Source organism: Dromaius novaehollandiae, chromosome Z (assembly GCF_036370855.1).
Source record: "Dromaius novaehollandiae isolate bDroNov1 chromosome Z, bDroNov1.hap1, whole genome shotgun sequence".
Taxonomy (NCBI): Eukaryota; Metazoa; Chordata; class Aves; order Casuariiformes; family Dromaiidae; genus Dromaius; species Dromaius novaehollandiae.
The window spans coordinates 1,598,032-1,619,200 of NC_088132.1; the positions used below are offsets into that span (position 1 = coordinate 1,598,032).

Consider the following 21,169-nt stretch of genomic DNA (forward strand, 5'->3'; position numbering starts at 1 on the left):
GGTTTTTTTAGGTATGTTCCCTTTTCAAAGTGACAATGTCACAGCCATAGCTGATGGGAGACAGTGAGTTTGATTATATTATGCTATTACTCAGTGGTGCACATAGCTCTTGAATTATCTCTGTTTTATCATGTAAGCAAAAAATCCCCTCTTCCCCTAATGGCTTCCAAAACTACCAGCTGACTATCCCAGGTGTAAATAAAAGTTATCTTCAAACCGGTCAAAAACCGGGTGAGAAGTAGCTCATATTAGGCCAGCTAAAGCCACCTATTATTGGTGATGTAGCAAGTTTGGTGGTCTTGATTACTGTCATCAAAATAATTACTTTGTCCTAGAAATGTTTTCTATAGCCTGATTTAGACTACCATTAGGCTTTATCTTTGTGATGTGCAGCCTGCATACACACAGGTGACAATGCATCATTCTAACAACCCGGAAATATCATTCTGGTGACTTGTACAGACACTCTCAGATGTATCAATATTACCACAGACCAGAACAAGCCATTCAGAAAGCATTTATACTAATTAGAGAGTTTTCTTCTGTATTATTTTCCTTTCCAGTCTGGAGATCTAAGATAGATTTACAACACTTCTTTGGCAGCATAAAATGCCCCTTTGGAAATAACCAGCTGTGGATGTCCTAAAGTGGTAGCACTACAAGCTGCACTGGCAGCTCTGAGTATTTGAAACACTTGGCTCAGCCCTGGTCTGCTGTAGACTGTGACATAATTGTGTGTGAGTTCTCTTGGGTCCGAAGGACCAACCTGGGGCACTATGGATGAAGCCATAAGAAGTTTCCACCCCTTTGTGTGTTGATTCCATGCCCAATTTTTTTTTCAGAGTGCTTCAACTAAAGTGAACAAGAGCCAAAGTTGCTCAGTGTGTTTGCAAAACAAGCCCCAGCCTCGCTGCAATCAGGAGCCAACACTGGAGGCATCATAATCATGTTGTCTTAATCTTTCTAGTATGGCTGTTCCATTTAAAATTGTATTTATTATCCATACCACAGTGGTATTAGGGTAAGGGGGGTGGGGGAGATTTAATTAATTAGAGATTGCAAAATCTTTAAAAAAAAGATGCTATGTAAATGCAAATTGTTATTATACATGCTTTGCACCAAAACACGTTTACCACAGTTAAATCCAGCATTTTAATCCACAGCAAAACTCCCAACAGAATCAGCCTGTATACTGTCAAAAGTGCCAGTTAATAGGCTGGGTTTTAGTGGGGTACAAGTGAGATGGCCTAGCCTGCTTTCACAAATGTGCTTGTTCTTTTTTAATGGAGAGATAAGAATTCATAAAAATGGAAAAATTCAACAATGTTTCAGTTAGACTCAGTCCTGTCATTAAAAATGACACTTTTGTTTTTGAGATTGGCTGCCTTTCCACAAGAGTTTATGTGGCCCTTTTTCAAATCTTTAACATGACAGGCCTTATAGGGAGTGACGAATAGATTATTGGAAAATGCCTCTGCACATTTATCTACTAAATGTAGACAGTGAGCTGTAAATCTAGTATTCTGCTATGCTAGGAGCAAGCATCTACCAACACCACTTTATACTTCAGAACAATTCCACAGAAAATAACTATAATTTGGCAATAATGTTTAAACACTGCTCAACATTTCCATATAGAGACAGATTACTTGAATGAAATATAATGGCCTCAGAAGAAGGAATTTTATTATTATTGTGAGAATGGGCCAACAAAAATTTATGAAAACAGTTTTCTAGCAAAAAGGCTATTTCAGAAAAAACAAACATTCCCTTAACTTTCTTCAGAGGTGCATTGACTTTAACAAAAAAGACATAATTGGAAAAAGGAATTGTGAAAATTTTGAATTATCCTTATTTTAGAGGAATGGAATGGGAAGTTTAAATTGTTCACTTCGAAAAAAGTTTCAATTAAAACTGCTAGTATTTTTAGTTTAAAATCAAAATAATGAAAATCCTTGCTTTCAGCTAATGAAAACAAAGTTTTTAAACTATGGCTTATCAATATTTCAACAAATGCTGTCTAGATAATGATATTCTCCAAAATCCTTTCCATGTACCCCTTTTTCTTCTCCACAGGCTAGATCCATCTCATTTTGTTTACCTCTAGTTTAAGCTAATTATTCTTAGTTCCCTTTCAAGTCATTTGATAGAAACAGGTGCTCTCTGAAGATTGCTAACTTAGATGTATAAAATATGTGGGATAAGTCACCTTCTGGAAGTACTTTCTCCTTTCCATCATCTGGAGACCCTGCTACAGTGATGACCATAGATGAGCCACCTAATTCCTAAATGATAAGAATTCAGCGAGGTGAGTCCACTGCTACATCATTCTTAAAATGCGAAGTACCAAATTAACTTAAGGGTCAAATCTTGTTTCCTAATGAAATCCGTGGCTATTTTTCCATTGTGGTAACCAAGACTTGGGTTTAGACCTAAATCAACAACTGCAGAACCAACTAGATACAACGCCTGTTTTTTATTACAATGTGATTCAAATTAAAATAAATATCTTCTTTTCCCCCCAAGGATCACCAACTGCAGTTTTCATAGTGCATTTCCCAGCACTATTAAGGCAATTTTGCACTTGACATCAATGAAATGTTGACCCTGATGCCACACGTTTGCATGTCTGAAATACTAGTTGACTTCACTGTGAACTTCAGGTGTACAAGAATGAACAGAAGTCCCATTTTATTATGTATTCCTCAAAGGCATGTATTGGGAGCTTTATTTTTGCTTTTATTTTTCACATTGTATTTTCAATTTAACACAAAAGTTATTGAGCTGTCTCAGGTCATAATCAAAAACAGGTCATAAAAGGCAGATCAAATAAGGGTTTGTGCCAAAAAAGAAATAGCCCGTTCTTGGCTCCTTTCAGCATCAATTCTAGAGGGTACATCAGTGCTTAAAAAAGCAGAGCACTATCTATTAGTCAAACTTCTGTTTTCAGCTTGACAAGAATGAAGAGAAGGTAAATTTTGGAAAAAGGAAGTGATTTGTTTCTGATGTGAGCAGAGTGTATTTAGAATCCGCCCAGAACACAGCAGAGAAAGGTTGTGTTTGCTTTGAGATCCCCTAGAACCTTCGCAAAAGTGTTCAGCCCATGACAATTCCCCATCTAGCTTATACTGATTAAATACTCTGCCTAGATATACAGTATTGACTCCTGGGGCACACTGTGAGTGACTAGCTTCCAAATGGACTTCATGCACCAATCACAACCTTTTATGCCCGGCAGTTCAGCCAGTTTTCAGTCCACCTCATTCACCATTTATCTAGCCCACACTTAATTGTTTTTTCTATGAGGACTTTACAGGAGACAGTATTGAAAACCTTGTTAAAGGCAAGGTAAACAATATCCACTGCTCTTCCCTCTTACACCAAGCTAGTCATTTCAGGTAGAGGGCTGTCAGATTGGTCACGCATGACTTCTTTCTAAATCCATGCTGACTTCTCCCAGTCACCTTTTTGTCCTTCATATGTCTGGAAATGGCTTCCTAGACAATTTGCTCCATCATCTTCCCAGAGACTGAAGTGAAGCTGACAAGCTTGTAGTTCCCTGGATCCTCCTTTTTGCCCTTGTTGAAGATAGGAATGATGTTTGCTTTTTTCCAGTCCTCAGAAGCCTCCCCCAAATAGCATGACCTTTCAAAAATAATCCAGAGTGGCCTCACAAACACATCAGTCAGTTCCCTCAGAACTCTTGGGTGCATACCATCAGGTCCAATGGACTTGTGTACAACCAGTTTGTTTAAATGTTATGTAACTGATCTTCTTCCACTGAGGGCAAGTCTTCATTGCACCAGATCTTCCCACTGGTCTCAGGAACCTGAGATCCCTGAGGAAGAATCTAAAATTGCGAGGCAAAAAAGGCACTGAGTACCTCAGCATTTTCTGTGTCCATTGTAATCAAGTCTCCGTTCCCATTCAGCAGTGGACTCACATTTTCTCTAGCCTTCCTTTTGCTGATGTACCCGCAAAAGCCTTCTTGTTGCCCTTCACATCCCTCACCAGGTTCAGCCCTAAATGGATTTGACTTTCCTAATCTCACCCCTGCACACTCAGAGGGTGTCTCTATGTCTCTCTTGGATCACCTGACCCTGCTACCACCTCTTGTTACCTAAGTTTTGTCAGGAAGTCCTTGCACATCCACACAGGCCTTCTGCCACTTTTTCTTCATTTCCTGCACACACATATGGAACATTTTGAGCTTGGATGAGGTCATCCTTGAAAATCAATCAGCTCTCCCGGACCCACTTCTCTCCAGGGCAATATCCTATGGAATTCTTCCAAGCAGCACCCTGAACAGGCTGAAGTCTGCTCTCCTGAAGTCCAAGATTGTCACCCTCCTTTTTGCCCTGTTTACTCCTCTCAGGATCCTGAACTCCACCATTTCATGGTCACTGCAGCCAAGGCTGCACCTGACCTTCACATGTCCAATCAGTCCTTTCTTATTTGTAAATATGATGTCCAGCAGAGCAGCTCCACTCATCAGCTCCTCCATCACCTGTTTGAGGACACTGTCATCAATGCACTTCAGAAACCTCCTGGATTACGTGTGCCCTGTTGTGTTGTCCCTTCAGCAGATATCAAGGTGATTCAACTTCACCATGAGGACCAGAGCCTGTGAATGTGCAGCTTCTCACAGTAGTCTGAAGAAGGCCCCATCTACTGGCTCTCATCTGTCCCAAGGCAGAGCTCCATGCACGCCTGTCGCTCTCTCACATAAACAGCAACTACCTATCCTTTTCATCCCGAGCAGTCCTCCTTAAGGAGGCTGTACCCTTCCATTGCAGCATTCCAGTTTTTGAGCTATCCCAAAACATCTCTCTGAGATCGTAGGCTCGCAACTGCTCTCAGACTAATTCATCCTGCTTGTTCATCAAGACACATGCATTAATGTATGGGCACTTCAGAGAGGTATCCAGACATGTTGATTTCCCAGAAAAAGAACTTTCATTATAACGGTGACCACCTCAGCACTTTCTTATCTGCATGTATACACTTGAGGTGCAGTGCCTTCTGCCCTGTTTTGTTGATTTTGAAGTCTCTCTTGTCAGCAGGGAGGGCAATGCCAGACTGGGCTGCCTACATCGCTCATAGGCCTCGCTGGCTCCTGGGCTGTGCCCAGGGCAGCTCTCAGCAGTGGTGCCGCTGGGCGCCTGCAGGACCCCATGGCTCTTTCTGCTCTCTCGCAGCCCTGACACCTTCTCCTGCATCTTCCAGCGGGAGAGAGTCCCACGCAACATCCTGAGGGCTGAAAGATGGACACCCAAGCCACCAGAGAGGCTCCCTGAGCTGTGCAACAGCCCCCTGCCACATCCGCAGCATTGCCAGCACTGTGCAGGTGAGCACACAGTCTGTTTACCTGGTGCATACGGAAGAAGGCACCAAGGCAGAGCTGCTAGGAAGTGCTGAGCCATTTGGCTGGGGGCAAGCGAGGGCCATGGGCAGCAAGAGCACTGGGCAGGCCAGGGAGGGCAAGGAGGAGCAGCGTGCACACAAGGGCTCCCCATCCAAGTGCAGGGGCCACTGCCTTAGGCCACTGGAGCTGCCTGCACCACGGGAGCCCACGGGAGTGCAGGACAGCCTGGGGAAGCTCAGCAGAGCAGCAGCTTTCCACTGCTTCCCTTCTCCTTGGCAGGCTTGCTGGTGGGAGTGGGCAGGCAGCCAAAGTCCCACGGAGCGCTTCAGCAGGCCAGCCGGTGAGGTGTGGCCACCCCCAGAACCCACACGGGACCGCCCTCCGCATTGGGGAGGCCGTGCTGTTGGGGGAGCAGAGCCCCTCAGCTCCTGAGCCACAGCTGCAGAGTCTTCCCAGCTGCCGGTGCACAGGCCATCCCTCCCTGCATGCTGCCAGGACGCCAAGGCCCTTCAGCTCCAGCCAGCGTCTCTTGAGGGCTCCATTCGCTGGGTACCTCACACACCTGTACGTCTGATGCACTGGCTGAAGGAACATCTCCCCTTTTACATCTCTTCTTCGAAATGCTTAGACAAAGATGAGAGTGCCTCAGCTGGGGCAAGGCAGACTTTCTAATCAAGAAATTAGTAGATTTTGGAAGCACTTGCTAGCACTGTACTCCCTCACTCCCTGAGCCTAGAAATGTGCCCTTCAAAAGAGAACTAATGCTGGTGAAACCTTTTGAATTATCTGAAATACCACTCGCCCTCATTATTTTGGGTACCACTTAACACAGGGAGAACATTGTGAGCTTTGGCTTGTGCTGCATAGCTGACCTGATGCACCCTTGCATCTCTAAAATACTCTTTTAGGATTGACACAGTGAGAAGAGCTGAGTCTTTCCCTTAACTGCCCTTTATTCAAAAACATGAGCATAAAGCATAAAATCATCAAGCACCAAGTGCTTCTTGCTTCCCAGTACAGTAGAACTCAGGAGTGACAGGTAAATGTGCTGTTAATCTGTTCAGTATTTTAGGTCCAGGGTGCCCCTTGGGAGCTCAGTCTGGTTCAAGATCTCTGCTGTTCCATGGATATTTGCTCTAGTAGGTGCTGAGGACTGTGCCCCATGGCACATCACCATCATTTCTGAGCATGCATATGCTGCCCCCTTTTCTGCATCCTTCTGTACATACTACTGTGTCTATAGGCTACTTCTGTTGGCTGCACTCTGGTAATTGCACTCTAGGCCTGGTACTTATATAGCCTCTCCCTAGCATAAGCTTAAAGGGTGCTTGATCCTCCCTAATGAGGGGCCACCTGGAAATAAAAGCTCAAAGCTCCCATGATCGGGAATATCAATATCATCTAACTTGAGCTATCCAAAAAGTAGAAGTCTAGTCCAAACTCAATGCCTAGACTGTAGTCTGCGCAGAGAGAAAGGTGGCTTCAAACTCCTCCCATCCGAAAGCTGGTATCTAGGATTGCTCAGATTAATCTTTCTCCATTCATTGGCCAAGAAAGACTTGTTGTCACTTTTCTGGAGCTAGGGTGAACTGCATCCTACATGCCACTTTTTTGCTTGCTAAACAGCAAGCAGCTCTGCCAGATTCTCTGAACTAAATGCTAGATACTAACAGCATTTAATCCTGGCAAGATATCAGCCTGGACTTTTAGAGGGGCTGTTTTTTCTTATTGCTGCTCTTTTCTAAGGCATCAAAATATACTTCAGTTGCAAACATTAACCACTCAGATGATGTTCCGTTTTTGTCAAGCCTTCCAATCCAGCTGCCTTGTCACCATCTTGCTCCTCACCTCAGATGTGATAATCAGTAACTGTCATTTAACAAAACCCGGCAAAATTTTGGCTCATAAATTGCAGCCACAGCATGACACAACAAACAAGATATGAGGCAGGCTGAAAATTAGGAACAGAGTTCTCTTTAAGACTGGGCATTCCTAAAGAAAAAGCACACTATGAGAGACCAGCTAAGAATTGTATTATACAGTAGAACAGTAGGAAGAAACAGCTCATTTTTTTACATGAACTTCTCCCATTTTAATAATTGTGTTTCATATCCACAAAAATTTAACAAACTGTTTAGAAATATGGAAAATCGAACATATTCCTGTTATCTGCATTAGTCACAGATCTGTGTCATCTATGAAGAAAAAACTACCTGGTGTAGTATATTACATGTAAGATATTGGATGCATCCATGCTAAAAAAAAATATCTGGCTGATTTTTTCAGGAGTGGAAGAGTCTATTCAGCCACATGCATTTTCCCACTTAGTTTATATTCAATTCAGCCTGAAGTCCAGGATGACTTACGTTCCATGGCCTGAGTGTCCCATTGCAAGCCACGTCAAATAACTTAACATGATTGCCATTCAGCGTTCTCTCCTCTCCCATCCCTCAGGATGACATTTTTCAAGTGGATTCTGCTCACAGTTTTGTTCTCTTTCTTCTGTCTTTTGTGATATACATATAAAATGTGCAGAAAAGCTGATGTATTTGGGTTTATGAGGACATTGCCTTCAAGGCTGATCCTAAGAAGGAATGTGTAAGATAAGATTCCTTCTGCAGTGTAGTTCCAAAGTAGGGTGAGAAGAATAAAGAAGCATTTATCTATATTTGGCAGAGTCTTAGTCTTCCTCTGCACAGGCATGTAAGTAACCATGTAAATTGCAAAATGCACTGCAGCCTCTTAATCATCAATACATTAAATACATCAAAACAGAAGCCAGCACATCTGACAATGCCTTGGCAGCATCTTGGAAGAGCAAGCAAGCTAAGGGAGGCACAGTTATGACAGACAAGTTCCGGCATAGGAGAAGACCAGGTTCCCCTATTCAAACATCTGTTTGAGGAACAAAAAAGAAAGTCCACTCCTGAGGCTTTGTTGAGCATCTTTTTTCAATGGAGCAATATTGGGTTCATGTCAGATCCCACTAAAATGAAATGTACTTCTCTGGCTCTGCAAGGGCGGTCAACAGTCACTCCTGGACACTGTTGCTAATGCAAACTGACTCTCCCACCAGCTGCAGTCAAGGGTGCCTGAGGATTTGTCAGTCTGCCCTCTGCAAGGTATTGGAAAGCCAAACGAAGGTGTCAATTTCAGTGCTACTTTGTCTTTTCAAAGTGATAGCTACTGCACTGAAATCAGCAAGCCAGAGCAGGGAAAATGCATCTGCAGGTAATTAGTAACAATCAAGAACTGCTTGGAAACTGCTGACTACAGCAGTATTGAGCTGGGCACATGTCATTGGCTTGCAAATGGAGAGAGCACTTATGAACTATGGCAGCAAGCAGTAAGAAAACGGATTTTTTTTTTAAACTTAATATTTAATGTGGCATAAAAACGATGGAGAGAAATCAGGTATTTGGCTGGCAGTCCATAACACAAGAATGGTATCAAGAACTGTCATTAAAATTTTCCTTAGACATTTCAGCAGGAAATGCCGGCGTGACTGCCAATGTTTAGCAGTACCTTTTTTTTCAAGTAATATCTCCACTGTTTTGATCTGCCAGCATGCTAGGAAGTGGGAACCTTACTTCTTTCACCAACAGTTATATAGGGGATCTTTTGCAGCTCAACTCTTGATATTGCTTTGTTATCCAAACCATGGCCCAGAAATAAGAACAATGAAAGACTGTGATCATATGACCTCAATTCTCAGCTTCATTTGCATTAAAGTGTCTTGTGATATGTCTTACAGACTTAAGACTGATGAAATGAACTAGACTTAGGTATCTTTGCAAATGACAGCCCAGAACTGTCTCCAGACTCTCATAAAAACTGATGAAGCTTAAACTGTAGATATCAGCCTATCAAAAGTACTATATTACTTCTCTTGGCCACAATAAAACCTGTTTCTCAAATTTTTGTGAGTCTGTATTTTAAGTTCTTTATCCCGAAATATGAGCCTAAAAGCTCTCTGCATACCGATAGCCCACTCTGTCTTAAAATGTTGTGCAATACATATTCACAGCTCTGCATTACACAAACCAGAAGACTTTTCAAAATAAATAATGTTTTCCACCAAAGGATTTTTCTGGATATTACAACTCAGTTGCCAGTTTTTCAGAAGCTCTTGGTCTCCAGATAACAAAGCTGTTACAAATATATTTATAATCTAGTGACTTCTACTGGAACGTCCACTGAGAAGTAAGGTCAAGCTATCAAGCCACTAACATCATTGGACACAGAATTCTGGATACTTTGCAGAAATTTATCCTCACTTTTACAGCTGAAAAACTCTTTGGTAAGCAGCAGGGTGAAAAAAAGAGGTAAGAATGGAAAAGCCATTTAATTCTTAGGAGAAAATGGACTAGTTTGCCCAGAGCTATGGTGGGATCTATATCACCAAGTGTGCCTTCACTTGCATGCCTGGCACTTTACCAAAAACAACCAAAAAGCTATCTTTCTGTATGGGAAAGTGCAGAAGAATGTCGAGGAGATAGGTGATGGAAGCTAGCCAGACTATTTCATGGGAAAAGGAGCATCAACAGGGCATGTTGACCCATAGTCACGTAGTTGAGCCTGTGCCAGTGCAGTGCTGCACCTGGACTTTAAACTGAGAACAAGGATGAGTTCAATTTCCTTACTGCCCATGTGTATAGTACGTAAAAACTTCATCTAGTACTCCCCTGCAGTGTTCCTCACCCTGGACCGATGCTCAGCAGTGCCATGGATCTCCCACTCCATTATTGCCTTGATCAAGAAATCACTGGGGAACCCCCACTCAGACACAGCGGTAATAAACACTCCATATTGACCACGATGTGCCTTCTGTTTGTGTATCTGTCCCCGCCAGTAGTCCAGGCAGTGCCTCCGCCTCACCCTTATACTTTCTATCTCTGAAGATCTGCATGTCCTATAAGCCAGGCATGAAAGCCTCAGGGCAGAGTGTGACTTTCCTGTATGGTGTGTTTCCAGCACTATGGGGCTCAGATAATGTTTGGGTCTTCTGTGTGCTTCTAGAGTTTGAACAGCACTAAACAAGCATTATGGAGGAAGGAATACTAACAGACAATCTTTTCTAAAAAATACATCAAAAAGCAATAGGTTTTAAAATGTTTTTCATATGCTCGTGTAAATCTAGGTTTTATGAATGCAGGTGTTAAAAAACTCTACAGCAATATCAAATTAAAGTTATAAATACCTACTGCCTTGTAAGGCACATGTTTTGTTATAGCCCTGTCATGTTTAAGACCAAAGGCAGGTTTTTTCTTGGCTTGTTGTCATAAAAACTGTTCTCTGCTCTCAATGAGAACTAATAAATATAACGTCGAGAACTTTTGTTCAAGTGTATATAATGTCACAGAAGAACTCAGGTAAAATATAAAACAAGCTTTGCAGAGTCATTTCTATAGTCAGTCATGCTTTAACAAATATCATCAGCCAGCTCTACACTGCAGAACCAAACACTACTGAAGTAGTAATACAAGAAAATCACTAGTGATTCCGGAAAGTAAGATGAGGAAGAAACGGTTTCTCCCATACTCTTTCAGCTGTGGATACATGTTACTTTTAGAGACCTGACATATAACAAGTACACATAATCCGGATCTGAGGAAGAAACACAAGGCTCCTCATAAGCTGCCTTTGAAAGAGCTCATGTTAGCTGCTGAAGGAACCATGCTTTGCTCTTTGATGTCCAAACATAAAGATAAAGTATGTTTACTGCATATCAGACTGCTCTTGCAGTAGCTGAGTTTATATAATAAATGAATTCTTTGCTGGCAGTGTAGCACCTTCACTTGTCCATTCTTTTGGAACTCCTGGATCAATCCGACCTTCCTCCAGAGACCGGATGCTAACACAGTTGCCCTTTATGATCCAAGAACTTCTCTTCTGAGACCCTCAATAGCTGGGTCCACCAGAACTTCTTTGCCAGCAGTTCCAGCTAAAACAGCCAACACTGTCAGCTAATCATTCTTCTCCAGACCTCCTGCTGACATCCTCCTTGCCTTGCCCTTCTTTCTAATTCCCACACAAATCCTGGGGGACATACTTTTGTGATTTTCTTTCCACTTGGGCAATCTCCTCCCAAGTGGTGTAGTCAGTCCTGAATAACTAAAATACAAGGCTTGTAGCAAATTCTAACTGTTTGACGCTCAGCCTATGCCTGCTAAAGAAATGCAGATGATGTTGTGTTCTTAGAGTAAATAGTTACCTTTCAGGTAAATGCTCAGCCTTAGTGCACAATTATAATTCCCAAACTGACCCAAAACACAGGTATTTGTAGGAAGGAAATGCATCTAAAATTCAATCCAGTCTGAAATGCAATAAAAACATCCAGTCAAAAATGCCAGACACTTTTATGAAAAACAAGTAATAAAGCCCAAAAGCACAGTCAAGTATTCTCCTTCTCACTTGTACATTGGTATTTGGGATATAGAGTTGGTGTGGAGGGGCATATCCTGTCGTGGTGAAAAGAGACATGTCATCTGTTAGCTCAAGTTTACATTTACATACATAATTTACCAATTATACATATATACGCCATATATCTGACTTCTGACTGGTCTGCTATAAAGTCACACAGCTACAAAGAGATTTTTTTGAGTGAATGATTATACATCTGACACAATCCCTTCATAAAGGGTAGCACACTGTAATGTACACACACACTTTTTTACACCACTTATCAGTTTTTGAAAATCCCTTACCTGTTACAATAGGATATGACTGAGGCCCTGGAACACTAGCTCCTATATCTGCAGAAGCAGGACTTGTTATATTGGCCTTCATATCATCTAATCCACCAGCTAATGATGCCATGGCTGAGTACTCAGTTGCCTGGAAAAAGAAACGAAAGGCATCTTAGCAATAATAAAGTCATTGTTCAACAGCTTTTGCCTGTATGACAGAAGTAGACAAAAAGTGGATGCAATACAGAACTCAAAAACCTTTTGTTCAGTTACACTGGCCAATTTCAAAGGCAATACACACTTAAACTATGCTGTTAAGTATTCAAAATACACTATAAGTGGGTCTGTGCTTATCATTAATGTTCTCAGAGAAGACCAAAATGGACTTCTTTATGAAAAGAGAAGCTAAACTAATCAACAGGTAACACAGCTTTCCTTACTGAGGAAATTCTGTGGAGCAAATTGGGGGCTATAACAGCTGAACGAAACTTATTTGCCTGTTAGAGTGACATGAATACTTGTTCATGCTAGTTTACTTGAATTCTCCTTATTCCAGTGATTACATTCGAAGAGACTAAAGAGCAGGAGGTAAGTGAGGTGTCCAGTTTCACAGCTTCTCTTAGGAACGCAGCATTTCCTCATCACTTCAAAAGCAATGAAACACATGTAAATAAAGGAGTTTGCTTAGTGGATGGATTTTTTGCTAATCATTTCCAAATCCAAATGTGTTTAAAAATAAATCATCTGACTATTTTAAAGAAGCTCTGATATATCTCATTAGCCAGAGTTAGTGTAAATGAGCACACGGCCTCAGAAATCAAATTGCCACTGTCCTATGGCTTGGAAAAGTCCATGTAACTATGCCAATTTATAGCAGCTGAGGCCAGTCTGTATGTTCAGAAGGACTTCTATGTATGTGGCAGAAAGCTTATCTTTATTTGCCTTTTCCAGAATTTCTTATTGTTAGAGCCATTTACGCAAAACTGGAAGTTTCCTTTTAAAGTTATCCTTCCTCTATTACTATCTTCACTTGAAGTTTTAATCCTTTATTTGTGAGATCGTAATCATGTCCATAACAACCAGGGGCTATTCAAGTGAAGGACAGGCAGTAGGAACAGATGAACTTAAAATAACAATTTTAAGGATGATTTCCACTGTATTTACTGCAGTCTAAGTCAATGCAATGGCCATGCAGAGCTGAAGTAATGCAGAGCAGATCAGGCCCCCATAATTTTTCAAGCCATCAAATCAAACGTTAGCATTTTTTTAAAAAAAGGTGGGGGAGGGAAACAAAAGATGTTTTGAGCGGTTGTGACTGTCTCTAAGGAGACACGTAAATATCTTTGCAGCTTTTCGGGAAGTGTCTAAGAGCTCCAGCGTACAATTTGAGGTTTGCCACATACTCAGTGCAGTGTTTAGGGTCAGATATCTCTGTTTGTGTCTCTGCTGCTCAGATCTTACTCAAACAGAAGAATTTATATTGATAGCCCCGTATTAGCAGGTTTATATCAATAAAAATATGTTTCTCTTGCAGGCACAATCTGTATGAGGCACAAGTACCTGCTGTCATCTTGAATGACCTCCCATACAAACCTCTTCCAAATGAGTGTGTCAAATACATTTTGCCAACATAAATAGCTGCTAGTGACCCTGTTCACTTCACTCTGCCCATGGATGCACATTACAGGGTACTCTGGACTGAAGACTTCTCTGCAAGGACCAGTCTCCTATTCTCCTCCCTAAGCTTTGCATTAAATTTATCCTACTCTTTAGCCCTTTCAGCTAAATCCCTCTTCTGAAGCTCTCCTTGCCTTCATGTATCTTCACTCAGTTCCTTTATTCTAACACTCCTTGCTGAAATGTGCTGCATACACCTTTGCTTCAGCTCTGTGTCTTCTGTACCTTGGCAATCACTGCCCTTGGTTAGGGCAAATCCTCAAGCAACCATCCCCTACTGGCTGATACCAACAATGGTCCAGCCTTTCTCCTGTCTAAAAGTGCAACTAGAGAAAGCTCCTTTTTCTAGTGAACCATTTAGTTCCAGATCCTATCAGAAACTGTCATTAAAGAAATCCCGTTTCATTCTATGTATTACAATCCTCGAACTTCCTGCAGCTATGGCCTCAGTCTCTTGGCCTCAGACTCTTCCTACAGTCTCTACCATTGCTGCAAGATGATTTTTACAGCTCTGCAGAGCAGAGAAGTTTGTATACATTTCAGCATTCCCATATCATTCCATGTTGTCCCATGTCTATAACTCCACTTCCCCTCTGCATTGGGGGGAGCATACATATGTACATACATATGTACATTTAACTGTACAGGAGGGCTATTTAACTCCCTAAAGCACTAATCTGAAAAAAAACAGTGGATGAATAAAAGCAGGGCTGCAGTCCTGTAGAGTCATCTTGGACAGTTGATGATGTAGTAGGAGTGGGAAATGGGTAGGCAGAGCAGCAGAGGAAAAAAGCTGTCATTTTGCTCTGCTAGGCTGTGGTTTATTATTTCTGATATCTGGAAAAGAGCACACACCATTCTGTGTGGAAATAATTCCTTATTTAATTCCTGATGCTCTAAAAAAGTTTGTAAATCCACTATACTCAGAGCAGTAAATCTCTTCAGGGCTTCCTAACATATTCTGGTCCATAGTCCTCCCATAGGCAGAGCATGAATGTGGTTTTATGCCTACTAAGGGGGAGCTGATGAATTTATAGCTTGGGCATAAGGGAAAGTATCCATTTATGCCAAATGTTGGGTCATATGCAGACCTGAGGCAAGTGGATGAAATTCTACTCTCCCTTTACAGGCAAAGACAGCTGTATGACTCCAGTTCCTTTCACAAATACAACTGTAACCAATACAATTTCCTGCCAGCAAAACCCCAGATTTAAGAGTTTAGAGCAGGCTGCAATGTTAAAGCTTTACATCTTTCTTCAGTTTTAAGTCCCTCCTAACTGGTCTTGGAGCAAACTATAGCAGGATTAGGTCTCTCATTTTAACTGTAATGACCTGAAAACACTACGTTAAGTAAATTCAAGCTAGGCTTGTCAAGCTGAAAGGATTTTATCAGTTTCAGTAACAGAAACAAAAAGCTTCAAGGGCTTAGCACAAATAAGTACACCCACTTCTTGAAGCAAGGAAGATGATATCCCAGTGCTTCTTAATGTTACCTAGCATGGGAAGTTCCATTGCACCTTTGTGGAAAGGTGTGACCTTGACAGTATGACCATGGTGCATAAAGCAGACAGAACCCACTTTATTACTATTCTCAGCAAGGTTATAGGAAGATGAATGAAAAGGCACAACCAGTACAGTCCTTTTGCAGGCAGGGCTCCAGGTATTTCATTTGCCTTCAGCTGCGCAGATCCTGAATCCTTGGGACAGCTTTTGCAGACTGACATGACTGGAGGAAAGTCCATATTCAAGCAGCATTTGGCAGAGGACTCCAAAATAAAGGGATGTGAGAAGTGAAGGCTTTCTGTCCCCTCCATATTTTCAGTCTAGGTAGTTTGTCACATACTGGAGATACACTGCACCTCTCTTCCTATGGACCCCAAGAAGCAATTCTTCCAGGAGGTAAGAAGAATGAACTGCAGGGATTTTCCAGCCACTTCCCCATTCCCATGACAAAAACTTCCTCCATGCTACTAGCTATTTCCTACCCCCGGGACAGTCAGTTTTACAGAGCCACCCCCAAGCAACTGAACTGAGACCACACCTGGCTATACCAACCACGCACAAGACCATAGCTACTCCAGGCACCCATATGAAGCAAACACTGGTTGAGGGGCAGCTTGTTAACAAGCAGCCTTCTCACACACGAGTCCCCATAGCCACAGGTATCCAGGTCCAGGCAGTGATTTATCCCCTGTGTCCCAGCAGGCCTCCCTTGCTTCACTGTGTCACACCTGCGTCACAGCCACTGCTGTGGTCTGAGCTCCTGCTGTTGAAAACATAGCCAGGCCTGCTATCATGCTGACTTAGCAGAAATAAAATAGCAAATAGCAAGGAACAGTCCCTGTGCCAAGCTGAGACTGGTACATGGTTTTGGAAGAGAAAGTAGCATGTTACTGCAAAACGTGGCTCTTATCACTAAGCTGTGAGGTACTTCAATGAGCTGATGGATCACCAGAAGCTTGATTCTGGCCCTCTAAGAACCTGAGAAGCTGAAATAATGAGCAGCAGAAGAGCCTCAACCTCATGAAATCAGCTGAAAGGCTCAATCTGGAATTCATTCCAGTGGATAGAGCTGGGGACAGATCATCATCACCACAATTAGCTCACATTCTGTTATCATGTGCTCAGCACTTCACAAAGACATTCCCTGTCCTCTGGAGTTTAATACAGATGTACACAAACAGCAAAGTGAAAGGCACAAAAGTCTAACAATTGCTGATCATTTCACAGTATTCCCCAAAGAAATGATAAGTTTTGCTGGTGGTGTAGGTTTGCAGCGTTCTGAGCATTCATCTCTTCTTCTCTGTTCGCGGGTCTCATAAGGTGCATGTTAGCATCCTCTCTTTTCCACTTGCCCTGAGGCAGAATTTGTCCTTGCCAGACATCCCGTGAGGAAAAAAAAGAAAAAGTTCAGGGAACAGAAAGCTCTTGGAACAGCCTTTTCTCAGGCCTTTGTGATGTCCCCCAAGTCTTGTGGCTTCTATTAAAAAAGACTTTCCTGCTGCCACTAATTGGTTGATGTTTCTCTAATTGTTCTGGGGTGGGGCAGCAGAAGACATCTAAGATTTTTAGTTCTTTGTCTTCTTCTAACTTGCTAGCTAGCACCACGGCCTTCCAGTGAAGAACAGCCAGGGAGAGAAATTTCCCACTCTGCCCGGGTACAACCACAGTGCCCCTCCCTGCACAGTGGAGAGCCCGACCTGCTTGATATGTGGAAAAGCAAGAGTCGGGTGTTCAGTACCCTAGAAATTACCTGAAAAATGATTGCCTGCGGTTGTACCACGTACTGTCTCATCAGCATGGAGCACCACTGCCATAGCATGGAGGAGAGAAAATACAGACATGTGAAACGGAGAATATATAAAAGGAGAAAGTGAGAAGGACAAAACAAAAGGATAAACGTCTGAGTAGCAGCATGAGGCTTTGTGTGCTTTCTCTTCCCCATCCCACCTAAGATCAGGAGGATGGGATGCTAGACAGAAGTCATTGAAGAATGACTCAGGGGCAAATGGCACTGCAACATGTACAACATCATCTACTTGTTCCCAATAGATGAGCAGGCCAAGTAGTGGCAATGAAAAGGATGGCCTGTTTGTGTTCAGAGACAGTAACTCACCCTCTGTAACATACAGGAGAGCCTTCATGGTAATTTCCTTGCCAACTTTCATTCTGGAGAACAAACAGGAGGGTTCTAGTCTGGTTAAAATTTCACATCCAATCTTCTCAATTTCAAAAATGGAGACAGTAAATATTACCTCACTGGCATCCTTAGTTCACTTCCCCACAAAAACACTGCCAGGAACACCAGTATGTGCAGGCAGTCAAACACCAGTGGTTTGTACTCACATGGTGTAAGATGTACTCTGAGGACACCAGAGCACTTGATGCTTATTATTTATCCTCTCTCTCTAAGGAAAGTACTGCCCCATCAGTTTTATGGAATGGGAACCTGAGACAGAGGCTATGTTTATCATGAATATTTGTGCCAGTTGCTACTTTCAAAAAGTTAAGAGAAAAGGCTGAAGTGCATGTACCTGTCTTCCTGAGGAAGCTGCAGTAAGTATTGAACTGCATTCAGGACAATACAGGTTTTCATATACTACTTTTCCACCCTTCATGATCTACAAGACTTTCTCTATTACCCTGTAAGTGCCTATGGCAGGAATAGCTTCTTCCATGCCCCCCATGCAAACACCTATCACTGGCCCATGAGAACCTGAGCACATGAGGATGAGGAGGAAATAATCAACCTTTGGATATGTTCTACAGCCTTCAGTGGAAGACAGAAAATGTCCACCCTTCCCTGTACTGTTTCTTCTGCTTTCAGTTTCTCAGCTGTGCATTTAGAGACATGACCTCAACCATCAAGAACAAGCTTCGCTGAACTGCAATCCATAGTAGCCCCACCCTTGACCCTATCTTCTGCACTATGTATTACAACCAGAAGTTACTCTGTGTCGTAGGGAGGGAAGATGCCAGGCAGATGAAGGACAAAAGGGTGCAAGAGTACTTTGTTATCATTTTTTTGAGCAATTCATGTAGCACAGGCAGAAGGCAAGCTCTGAACTCTCTTGCCTCAGTATAATTCTGAGATCTCTCACCATTTGTTTCACCCTGCACTTTTTCTAGTGAACTATAATCCACTGGAAGGTCAATATACATAGCAATTTTCTTTCTGATATTTATTTGAACTTTTATCCAAAAATGGAAGGCAAAAATGGATGTGCCATGGGGAACAAGACAGCTCCTCAAAGCAGACTGATTCTGAAGTACTAAAGTGGGAAACTCACGGAGAGCACCCCAGGACTCCATTATGGTAGCCTGCAGGGGATTAGCCCTGTGGTAATACTACAATCTAGGCTCTATGGCAGATAGATAAATTTCCCTCTACTCCCTCTTCCCTCTTAGAAAGAAAGGAGGTATCTGGTGAATGGGGCAAGTAACTATCAAAAAGAGGCAGCTAGAATCCAGTGGGACCCCACACATTTTTTCTTCCTTAGGCTCAGTTTCACAAATCGCATCCAGTGGGACTCCACACATTTTTTCTTCCTTAGGCTCAGTTTCACAAATCGCATCTTCAAAAAAATCAAGCAGACACAAACCAGCGTGTCTTGTGCTTTCCTACCTGTAGCACACATGCCTTCTGACCAACAGGCTTGTTTGGGACACAGCAGTAAAAGAAAAACTTTGTCCAGGATAACAGTGGCTTGAACTGTCAAAGTAAAGCCCTAGGTTGGTGGATGCTTTAGTATTCTGTTTTGATTACAGTTTTTGTGCTGACAGTGTGTGCTGCCTGCTCCCTAAGCAAACCAGGTTGTAGCAAGATGAAAATGGTGCACAGAGGGCCTTTGCTGCTGAAAATAATTCTTTTCCAGTTTTAGGAAAGACATTAACTTGAGGCCTTCCAAAGTTTACAGTGGCAAGAAAATTCTCTGCATAGTTCAACATGCTCCTGTTTTGGCTGGCCCTTGGACGTTTTAGACAAGTGCCCAAAACCTGATTCATACTGAAAACAGGCAGGTTCCCCCATCATGTATGCAAACGTTGAGACCAGAACACCTCTGCAAGTTCAGAAGTTTGTTCTTCCTTCTTTTCATCCCCCTCACATATAAGGAGGGAACATCTCCTTCCAGCAGATGTTTAGCAGAGCATAAAGGATGACAAATGGCTCTTCTTTGATCACTTGCAGATGCACAGAAATATTAATAAAGCCTGGGATAAAGCAGCCCACATCTTTCCCTACACTCCAGGTCACTGGAGCTCCATCATTTATGACTGCTGAACATGCTGCTAACCAAACATAGTAACAGAAAGTATCTCCATTGTCATTAGAAGAGCTCATACTTAATATAGCCCAGTCATCATGTCGTAATACTTTAAAATAAATAAATAAATAAAAGTAGAATTAGTACACACCAAGCAGGCTTTCCACCGAAACCCCCATGTGAGGTTCACAAAGGGAAAAAAATTATAACGTTAGGTATGGTTCAAAGAGTATAATCCAAAGCAGCTAATCTCTCCAGCTTTTCAGAAACCTAGTGCCTTGTATAGCTGTATGGGCATTGGTGCTATTCTATCGTAAATTTTATGGGAATGGAAACTTCATTATAAAATCCTCCTCCTTAACCCCCTTAGACGTGAATTGGAAATGCATCTGAAAATTTATATATCAAAGCCTCTTTGCTCCCACCCCAACAGTCACCCTTCTGTTTTATAATTTACATCACATTTCCTGCTCTGTCTAACACTATCACTGAAACTATTTCTTCTTTGGAGTAAAACCTATTTACACAGCTAATTGGAGCCGAACTCCAATTTCCCTTTGTTTTCAGTGACATTTGGCTCTTACTCCCTTAAAAGGCATGAAAGTTTGATTTCAACCATAGAATCCTTTTTCCTCCTTCTTTTAAACAGAATATTTCTACATCTCCCTTTCACAGAATATATATCTTTAAAAAAAAAAAAACACAGTTCTGCTTCGTTTTAACCCAAATCCAATTAGAACTGTGCCAGTCCCCAGAGATTCCTCCTAAAATAGTGGGAATTAGTTAGTGCACCCTGCCATGAACACATTTACCATCATACTTCAGAATAACTGACCTACCTGTGACCTAAACCTTCAGATCATCTGCATGTGGGAAACTATGCTACATTTTACTTTTTCACAGTAAAGTGCATAAGCAGAAGCAGCCATTCTCAGCCTTTCTAAAGGGACCCCCAAATCCAATCTAAATGCCTTGAATTTACCTGTTGTTTTTCTTTTATACATACAAATAGCTGCGTTTCCATTCACTCTTTGTTTCTCATTTTCATTTTCTTCTAATATCTGCATGTAAATGTCTGAAAATAGCATCTGTAATTGAAGATTATGAAGTATAGCCAGCTCCTGACAGGCTGCTAAGGAAGATGGATTATCCTCATTTTTCTGTAAATTTTGTCAATTTTGGAATTCATAAGCTATCAACACTGATCAAAATGTGACTGCACAGCTGTGTCAAAAAGAAAGGAACAATGACAATGTAGCTCCCATGTTCACTGCAAAGATTGGTTCTCCAGCCCCCTCCCCCAGGCAGAGCAGAGGACTGTGCAAGAATTATTCCTGGCTACTTCTGGTATTTACCCCTCCCCAAAAAATGCAAATAAATAAATTGAAAGTACGCAAATTCTCTGGTGCACTGATTCAAATCACAAAGTGTAATTTATTGCATGTTCTCCCTTTTTATTTATCCCTAAGTAGTAAACACGATTTCCATTCAGGGGGTTCGTTATGTTCCACTCCAGCCAGACAATCACAGCACACTTGAGGCAATTGTTTAGCCTCTTCCTCTCAATTTTCCCATTACTGGGAGTAAGTACTGTTGGGACTCTTTAATAGCCCGACTGCAGCCCATATCAATAACAGATGAGGTTTAATCGTCCAACACAAAAATTATTT

At 42.0% G+C, this 21,169-nt stretch overlaps 1 protein-coding gene across 2 annotated transcripts in view; it reads right to left on the reverse strand.

The window, feature by feature from the left end:
• PAX5 (paired box 5) overlaps positions 1–21,169 on the reverse strand; it is a 175,433-nt gene that overhangs the window by 75,595 nt on the left and 78,669 nt on the right. For both annotated transcript variants that reach the window (XM_026099391.2, XM_026099390.2), the window contains exon 7: positions 12,076–12,205. In XM_026099391.2, the coding sequence (XP_025955176.1) occupies positions 12,076–12,205 (130 nt within the window). The remainder of the gene's footprint in view (positions 1–12,075; positions 12,206–21,169) is intronic.